Below are 10,124 nucleotides of genomic sequence, written 5' to 3' on the forward strand. Positions count from 1 at the left end.
GACAGCCTCAGTTAATCCACTTGGTAGGGAGAGGCAGTGAAGGCACATTATTGCTTTGGAGAGCTGAGTCCTACTAGGAGGAGTGCTGCTCCTAGCAGCAGGCCCTTCCTGGGCTGAAGAAGCACGCCGGTTGCTTTGCACACATGTGGGCAACCATCCAGCCAGGTAAAATCACATTTTAATGTGTTATGCCACCAGAACGTCTTCCTCGGGGAGGACCCCCCTCCCACCTCTCCCAAACCCAACATTTTCTATCAATCAGCTTAATTATAGTCAAACCCCGGTTTCAAAGTCTCACTCTCCGATCCTGAAGATGTCATGCTCTCCAGGTGAATTCCAACAAAATACATCCTATAAACCGAATGGATAATCCTACAGGAACACCTCTCTCCTGTTTCCCGAGAACAGGGACCATTATCCACAGCAGACCGATCTTTGCCAGCTCACACAGAGCATTCCCAGCCCCGCACTGGCCACATGCTTTATTTCTGTGATGCAAAGAGGAACAACACATTTCAAATGACGGCTGTGTGCTCCCCTGCAGCTCTAGGAGGAGGAGAATGGATGTCCTAGTCCTCTGACCCTCCTCACTTCTTCCAGGCTGGAGAGCGAAAGGGGTGTCTTTGGGTCTGCAGGAGAAAACTGTACCTGGGATCTCCTCAGCCAGCCTGCATTGCTTATTATTATCACTCCAAAAGGCTGCCAGGAGCGGTTTGGCAGTCTCCATCCTTGGAGGTTTTTCAGACCCAAATAGACAGAGCCCTGAGTAACCTGGTCTGATCTCAGAGCTGACCCTGCTTGAGCAGGGGTTGGACTAGAGACCTCCTGGGTCTCTTCCAACTTCAACTATCCTCTGATCCTATGAAACAAGCTGTGTTTTGAAAGTATACGGAAGAAATTTTTGAGGAACCTAGGTGCTATGTTCATAAGCTTTTAATGGGAAAGACAAGGCTTGAGTCAGACCTGGTCTGCACAGGTGCAGACGCAGAGTAACATCACTGAAATTAACTGATCTGCAGCATCCACTTGGTACCTAGGGATTGTTTGGACTTTATGTTGAAATATGTGACAAAGTGGATGTGCTAAAGAAGAGCAGTTTTGCAGTGATTTACAGCTGCCTGATCAAGAGTTTGGAAAGGCAGTTCAGGATTCATTTGTAACTGCAGAGGGCATGTGGTGCTCCGAGCCGGAGAGCAAAACAGAATTGCTCGGACTGGATTTGAATCGACACTCCCACCCCTGCCTCTGTCCACACACAGCTGCTGTGCGAGCTTGGGCTTTGGCAGCCGCCCCTAGTAACTGGTGGACTTCACAGGAGGTGGCTGAGCGAGGACGAACGAGAAGGAGGAGCGTTCACCAGGGCACCACCAACACCACTGTTGCAGGGATGGAGCTGTTCTCTTATCCTGGAGACCCTTGCTTGTTAGCCTAAGAATCAGGCACGTCACCTCGGTAATATTAGGGAGGAGGAAAGTGGAGATTTGAATGGTTTTGTGTTTACGTGGGGTGGCATGGCAGTAAGACAAGGTGCATACTTCAGGGAAAAGTACATTATAGTTTGGGTTTCCCCACTAGGATTTCATGGAAAGAATATGTAGTGCAGAATATGTACTAGCGTTATAACACGCTATAGCATCTCTCTTTCCCTATTTAGAGAGCATGCACTGAAGGTGTTAATTTTTACGCTGTGATTCCGCGAGGCACAATACATTAGAAATTTTGAGAAATGCTGCTTTCTCTGCCTCAAAAAATACACGTAGTTGGGGCTCTGCCCTTCAGATTTCAGAAATTCCTGTAATATGGACTTAAATAGAAGTTAAAAATAACAGTACATTTCCAGCAGCAAGATTTTAAGAATCAGATGTCACCCCACCCGACCTCAATTAAGTCAGGCAGAATCTGCTGAAGCAGCTGGATGGGATCAAGCAGGGTGTGAAAATCTGTATTCTAGCGCCGGGCAGAGAAAAGAAGATCGGTTGGAAATTTCAGTGTGAAGCTGGTTCTGTATGAAGTGGAGAATTTCAAGTGTGAATGTGTGTATGTGTTCGTGTGTGTGCTGGGGAAAGTAGGGTTGGCAAGGGAGACAGAGGAGAGCTTTGTGTTCAGTGCTTCCTCTGACACAGCTCAGCCTGTTCCCTATCTCCCAGTTTCACTTCTGAATGTGCAGGAACATGCGGTGGCTCCTTTTTCCCACCATCTTCATCATCCCTTGTACGCAACAGGTAAGTTCATTAAAAAGAAGAAAAAGATTTCTCCCTTCCTCACCCTGTCCCGGCTTAAAGTTTTTATTTGCTTAATGACAAAATAAATTTCAGAGAAGCAAATTCCTCATAAAGAATAAGGAGCCATTCCCTACTCCTGAGTAAATTTCATTTGCAGCTTTTTTACTGCATCAGTCCTGATTTTGGTATTTTTTTCTCTCTAACCTGTACATTAATATGATTTGGTGGGAAAAAAAGTGTTAGGGAAGCTTAAATTGTCAGTGACCTTGCTTTTTTTTTTTTTTTTAAAATATATATAAGCACAAATGGTTATCTGATGCAGTAAGAAAGTAAACATCTTGTCCCTGCTCATATTCCAGATATATACCTATGTATATATACACAGCGATCTGACTCCAGGCTAGTTTTACAAATGAGAAAGGCACCTGGGCTGTGTTATGCTTTGTCTCTTATAAGAAAATTTTAAGTGATAGCTTTTGCTGAAGGTATTTGTGTCAAAGACCAATTTCATTATTTATTTACTTACTTTTGAAAATGCACCTTACATGTACACAGTGTATTTTTCCTTTACGATCAAGCTTATTGTCAAATAGAGAATTTTCAAATGACTATCTCCCTCTGCTAACTTTCCGCATATTTAAAGCCAGACTGATAAGTGAACATTAGCAATAATACATTGCCTACTTTTGCTATTTACTCGTTTATGCCATACAGACCTTGTTCAATCTTTAAAACATAAGAAAACAAACGATAACACATGAAGGGTTCCTACACAATGGTCTCATTTTCTGGTCTACCCATAGGATCAGGAAAAGTATGCAGTGGGCTTGTGTGATGTGGATAGCTTTGGTATAGAAAATTTGGGAAGCAAGAATTAGAAAAATATTTGGCCTGCAAACTTTACAAGCAAACTTTAAATTTTCATTGTAACTTAATAGATTTTTGAAGATTTTTCAGGTAGACTGAGCTTCTCAGTAATTCCACAGTTAAAACTGTCAGATATTTGCCTGATGGTGTTTTTCTTACTGGGAAACTTTGTAGTCTCACACCTTTCAGTTGACATCTTTCCCTAAAAAAAAGGAGAAAAAAATCACTTGCTTAGGTAGAATTCTGTAGGTGTAAAGCACATTTTAATTTGTAATACAAATTAAACATACTGGTCGAAGCACACGGATTATTTCCTGCTACACATACCCATTTTGAAACGCGATACCTGATTTAAACCACATAACCTCGTATAGCTGGCACATGGCCAAATTCCTAATAATAATACTCTGCTTAAAAAGAAAAAAAGCAGCAAGAAAGTGAGTTTCCTAAAGCAACCATACAGTCTTGAACACTGTTAAATGTATAGGAACACCTGTGTATCTTGTTTCCAGAACAAGCCTTTAAGGAGCTTTACACTCCAACACACATGTTCATCAAATTAACATTACGGTTTATAGGAAAAGCTTAGCTGCCTAAAAAAAAATAGACTTAAGTTAGTTGTTTCTATATTATTGCTGCATTTAGGTAAAAAGGATTAGAAGAAATCCTTTATCAGCAAATTATTAACAAAATAACACATTTATGAAACTATCTTCAGGATGCTGTGTGGAATACCACGTGACATTGTTTAATATTCATTTATTATATGAATTGCCTCTGTGAATTAATATGTATCTTAAAAATCATTCAGCCAAAGGGACTTGAAAGCTACTACTTTGGAGCTTCATTAATAGCTGTGGATTAAGATATCGTAAGTATAGTTGTAAATGACCATGAAAAATGGAAATTAGTGGTAGAAAAAAGCCTTTTAAAAGGTCATTTACTGCTGCATGCGATTAGGGCAGCTCAATTATGCTGCAAGAGCTTTCATGGGATACGACATATGAAATGCTGAATTCTGCAGATGCTTCTAGTTTGAAAGTTGGACTGAAAGGAGACCCAGCAGAACGACCCCTCCTTCCCCAGCTTTCCCTTAGCGTCTCTGCCGGAGGTTGTTTCTACACCAGTAGAGCCTTGCAGTTTGGAGGACCAGAGGGAAACTGGTAGGTGGGGCTTCAGGTGCCCAGAGAAAATCTAGGCTCTATTTTTTTTTCTTCCTGGGAGCTAGATGGTGATACCGGCACCTGATGCGGGGCTGGATCTTGTCTTTCCCTCTTGCTCTTTGGGCAGTCAGAGCTGCTGGATGAGAGCAGCTCCCAAGCCTTACATTGTACTAGTGGCCAAGCGCTGTGTGTGCCCCCACTTAACTGGATCCAGTCATCCGCGATGAATAACTATATCACGATCTGCATTTCTGCTGAGATCAGCAGCATGGAAAGATTTAATGCCAAGATCTAAACTGTTATGTTTTAGATGTAGTTCTTCAAAAAAGCAGATAGAACATAGCTATCTCAAATAGATCCTTTCACACTCTGTGCTGACTTAATCTTCCCCCATGCCTCAGAAAAATAAACTAAGAATTACTTAGGACTTCCTTTTCTTAAAATAAAAAAAAAAAGGAAAAAGGAAAAAAGACATGAATTCTGAGACAGAATGTGGAAAACAGTAAATTCTGGCTAGATCTTGACTTCCTACTGCTGATACAAATCTCTTTTAGAGATACGTCTTTGCCTTCTAAGCCCTGGATTCAATGGACACTCACCCATGCAAATAGACGCACTCTTAGAAAATGACCTGTTAAGCTCAGTGCAACTACTAGCCTCCCTTATTAGGATTCAATTTTTGCATCTAGCGCAAGAGAATTTGTAAATACTATAATGCTCCTTCCCAAACAGCTACTCAAATTTTGGAGCAAAAGTAACACTCGAAAGAGGTTTACTATTTTAAAAGGCTTTTGCCATCAGAAGTGGCACACAGGGCAGTGGCTGGCTATCAAACAGTGAGAGGAATCAAAAGTTAATTAATTTGATAGGCGGTTTGTGGGAAGGAATATTTAAAATAAATCCACCGCCTACTTTAAAACACTTTTTTCCTACTTGAGCTCTACTACAGGTTTTGTTCTACTGAAGGCAAAGGAAAGACCCATGAACTGTGTTTCATACAAGCAGTAGGCCATGCTTAATGGTGGAACGACACCTCAATGCATGGCAGTGACTGATGAAATCGGTCCTCTGTCTCCTACCTAACCCTCCAAGCATCTCGCTTTTTGGGTGCTGTGAGATGAGAAATGTTAGGTGTCTTCATAAAACTTCCCAGTTTTTTCCTATCCCAACTTTGTTTTACGCTATGCCAGCTACGCATAATGCATTCAGCTCTCAAAATATCCCACTGTGTATAAGTTTTTCCACAGCCCACCACTGAAGCCGGGAGAAAAACCTTCAGAAACCGGTGAAGACCACCAGCGCAAGGAGCTTTGCCACTGGCCATGCAGATGCCCGCCTGCGCCAACCTGCACCCCCGGGGTAAGCTTGGTGAAGGACGGTTGTGGCTGCTGTAAGGTCTGTGCCAAGCAGTCTGGAGAGACCTGCAACGAAGCAGACATCTGTGATCCCCACAAGGGCCTCTACTGCGACTACTCGGAAGACGAGCCTAGGTACGAAACAGGCGTGTGTGCATGTAAGTTGCTCTTTCACGTTACCTTCTTGAAAACCAGGAGGGTGGGACAACACAAGTGAATGGTTTTGGAGGAGAACTGCTTGCTGGTGCTGCACAGCTCTGTGCCAGGCAATTTGTACTAATTCAGACTTCGACTGCTCAGCCAGAGAATCTGAGGGCAGGGCAGGGACTGTCTTTAAACTTACCTGCGTGTGCATTAGTGAAACCAGTTCATCGTGCACAAGCCTGTTATTTGCAGACATGTTGATGACTGATTTAAAGTTAGGCGGCTGTAGTTATCCCTAGGCATAAGTAAAAAAAGACATGCTTGGGCTGGGAAGAACTCAAAGCTGTGGGTGCAGTAAACGCTGGTCGCATTTTAGCTCTCTGTAAGCAGGAACCATGTGCTCCTCCTGTGCAAGTAACTGTTGTTTACCATTTGCAGATCTGATAGCTGTAGGATGTGAGCTCAATGGAGTTTATTACCTTAACGGGCAGACCTTCCAACCTAACCCGCTTTATAAGTGCCTGTGTGTCAGTGGTGCAATTGGATGTACACCTATATTCACACCAAAATTAGCAGCGGGTCCCTGCGCCAGGGTCACGGGCAGAAAGAAGCCTGGACAATCCCTCTGTGGGCCTGGACAGCACAAGCAGCTTCAATCAACAAACTACAGACTGATGTCAGGTGTGCCTGGCTACACTGGTAAACTTTTCTGTACATAAGCCTTGCTGCATGCAGCGTCCCCGGCTCCAGCAGGCAGGCAGGCAGCACACTGGCAATTTCTCCGTTCTCGCTCAAGGCCATTGCCAGGGTGACTGCTCTGTCCCAATTACCCCTCTTACTCTCAGGTCACGGACTCTTTTCTCTAAACCTGATGAATATGAAAAGCAAAAAGCCTTTTGGCTTCTGTCACCAGGGAATTGGCCAAAGCTACCTTCAACCCATCTTCCACCAGATCAGACCAATTAGGGTTGCTGGTGGACAGCCGTTTCGCAGCCTGGGAGCTGTCTCACTTTCCCTGGCTTTGTGGTGGTAGGGAGTCTTGGTTTTCACATACACACATTAACATGTTGCAGCCCTCTTCTTTCAATAGAAAGCAGAAAATTATAAAGACTGCCTTGCAGGTTTAATCAATTCACAAAATTTCAGGTCACTGCAAGGACAACCCTTCTCCCAATTTCTTCTCTATTCAGTCTGATCAAAATCATACAACAGTTATCCAGGCAGTTCTGCCAGGGTCAGTTGATATTCCCTTTAACCTCATTCTTGCTCTCCCGCTAACACGGTAGTTCTCTTTTCCACTTTAAGGAAGCACCGTTGCCAGAAGCAGCTATCCTTGCCCTTCCCCGGCCGCAGCTGCCTGCGCTTGTGCTGTCTCCTTCCCTGTGCACGTGCAAGTTGCCATGGTGAAACTTATCTTCGTTACAACTGTTGTGGGTACCAGAAAGCTGAGCCATTTATTTGATAGCAACTTGAATTATGGGGAAATTATGGCCTGAATCATCATAATGGATCAATAAAATAAAACTAAAAGGATCGCAAAGCTTATCAGAAAACCTTCATAAAAGACTGCTGAGTAAATAGGTAGACACATGCAGGTCAATCTGCAGATAAACAGACCTGCTTGCAAAATCTGAAGTTCAGTTTGGACAACTTCTAACACGATAGCAGTGGTTACGCAAGTTAGCAAAAATAAAAAAAGCAGCTCATCTTTACTTCAGAATTATGATACAATACCTACAACTAGTGGCAAAGCCTTTTTACAGAAATATACTTAATGCTGTGTATAAAAACACTCGGACAGGCAACTGACTTCAAATGCTAATCTGATCAAAGAGAGAACATAACACATTGAAAACAATGGCAAACAAACCATTTGACCCCATGAAATATATTAATTGGGTTGTGGATATTTCCCTATTCCACCCTGTACCTGGAGAACAGCATTAAGCCATTTACTTTGTAGCACAATGGATCGAAAAGCTGAAGTCCAACCTTCAGTAACTCCTTCCATGAGTAGGCTGCAACACTGCACTTCACAGCATTTATTCAGGAATTTGAATCAACTGCACAACATAACCTTGAGAAAAGATACCCAGCTTGCAAAGCACACGTCCGATTTGACTTGGTTCAGGGACCCAAGAGCCTGTCCCTGCGGTGGCTGTACGTCTGAAGGATGCTGTTCTTCAGGTGATACAAACCCTCCGAAGAAAAGCACCTTGAAATTTTTGTTTCAAAAGTGAGGCCTTCCCCCTTCCCTTTCCCAGTGCAGCAGAAGTAAAGTATCATGTCAACTTGTGCATGAATTCCATGAATGCCTTAATGGGGCAATATCTATTTTGAAAAGTTGTCTTTCTGTTAGTGTGGATAACAAGTGCAAAGTTTCATTTCACTGCGTTTGCTTTGTTTTCTGGCTTTCCTTGTCAATTCTACTTACCTAATTTAGATACATTGGTAGGTACCTGGGTCGTACTTTAAAAACATCCCAAGTATAAACAACCACTTAACTTCCTTTTATTTGTTGCAGATCTGTGACAGGCTTTTAATCTGCTTGCTGCAATGAGATCTTTAAATTCCTGTCTACTTTCCAGGTATCCTTGTAATTCTGTCTGTGCTCTTACCTAAATGCACAGATTCCACACAATCAGGTTTTTTTTGCAGAATTTCACCACGAACATTTGCACTGCAATTTTGTTTCTTTTTTGAAGTGTACTCCACCTAATCCAGTCTAATCCATCAGAAAATAGGCTTTTTGGTGGTATCTAGAAGTGATTGGATAATTTTACTCCTCAAAAAAAACCCTAAAGCCTTCACAAGGTCTACAAAGAAACCAATATTAATGTTTTCAGCACCCCTTTTTAAGCTATGCTTGGCCTTAAATAATTTTCTACGTCTCTTCCATTCTGGACGTTTCATAAAAATTCCACGAATAACTCTCTTCACATAACACTTTCATCCCATTAAACTGGAGGGTCACACAACACATGCAGTTTCACAGTCCTTGCTAGGATCTGAGTATCCAGCGTCAGTAAAGTTTACTGGCAGCTCAGCCCTAAGACTTCTGTATAACTTTGTGTAGTTACCTACAAAAGGACCTTCATCAACAGAAACCAAATGCTTATCCTTTTATTTTCAATTAATCATTTTGGGGCTGTTCTGCTGCATAACTAACATATTGCTGTCTTAGCTTACAGAAGCTTACCACTAGTTTTGAAGAAAAAGTGCCTAGTACAGGCAACTCCCTGGACACCCTGTTCCAGGACCTGTGGCATAGGCATATCCAGCAGAGTGACCAACGAAAACAGAAAATGTGAAATGAAAAAAGAAAAGAGATTATGCTTCATCCAGCCTTGCCTGACCAATATACTGAAGACCATAAAGGTACTCTGTACTATAAAATGATTTCCTAATTGAAAATGGAAATATTGGAAGTAATGGAAAAATGGATGTATGAGCAAATACTAACATAAAATGACTTCTTCCTTTTCCTACCTTCAGTCTTCAGGTTTCAACAGTAAACTACAGATGTGTAGTTTTGAAGAAAACAACACAATATCATGAAATTAAAGTGCTGCTAGGGCTGTCCCGCTGGCTCAGTCACTCAGAAAATATTTTCTACTTGCTGACCGATAAAAATAAGGCAGCTTTTAGAACGAGTAATTTTCAAGATATTTCTATATAAATATTGTGATTTTTTTTTACATGTTCCATTTTCCATATGTAAAAATTCAGGCTTTTCTTTGTTTTTATATTAAAGATTCCAAAAGGAAAAACATGTCAACCGACATTCCAGCTTCCTACAGCAGAAAAACTAGTTTTTTCTGGATGCTCAACTACACAAAGCTACAAACTAACTTTCTGTGGGGTGTGCTTGGACAAGAGGTGCTGCATACCTAATAAGTCCAAAATGATCACTGTACAGTTTGAGTGCCCCAATGAAGGCTTCTTTAAGTGGAAGATGATGTGGATAACATCGTGTGTATGTCAGAGGATTTGCAGTGCTCCAGGAGATATATTTTCCGAACTCAAAGTTTTATGACAAGTTACACCATTGACTGTAACATACTGCAAGTGCAACAGCACATTCATGCCCTGAAGAATTAGCGTAACCCCTTGCCACAGCAGCGTTTATAGCGAAGCTACATATGTGAATATTCATTTTTTAAATAGCACCTGGAAAATGCAAGTAAGAGTGCATCTTTTTAAATGTAATTGTCTTTATATGTGGAAATACATTCTTGAGAAGGATGTATATAACACTAGTATTGTCAAAACGAGAACTTTTGGCAATTAAAAAGGCACAGCACGACAGCTTTGCACCCCACTGTAACGAGTTATTGCCCACAATGACAAATACGTGTTCATTCACAGATGCT

General features: G+C 41.9%; 1 protein-coding gene across 1 annotated transcript; it reads left to right on the forward strand.

Annotated features, from left to right (window-relative positions):
• The first annotated feature begins 2,159 nt into the window (after positions 1–2,159).
• Positions 2,160–9,808, forward strand: CCN6 (cellular communication network factor 6). The gene is made up of 5 exons (XM_075145691.1): positions 2,160–2,222; positions 5,489–5,765; positions 6,190–6,432; positions 8,936–9,129; positions 9,506–9,808. The coding sequence occupies exons 1-5, from the start codon at positions 2,160–2,162 to the stop codon at positions 9,785–9,787; spliced, it is 1,059 nt and encodes a 352-aa protein (XP_075001792.1). The 3' UTR covers positions 9,788–9,808.
• The last annotated feature ends 316 nt before the right edge of the window (positions 9,809–10,124 follow it).

This window comes from Calonectris borealis, chromosome 3, assembly GCF_964195595.1.
Source record: "Calonectris borealis chromosome 3, bCalBor7.hap1.2, whole genome shotgun sequence".
Lineage (NCBI taxonomy): Eukaryota > Metazoa > Chordata > Aves > Procellariiformes > Procellariidae > Calonectris > Calonectris borealis.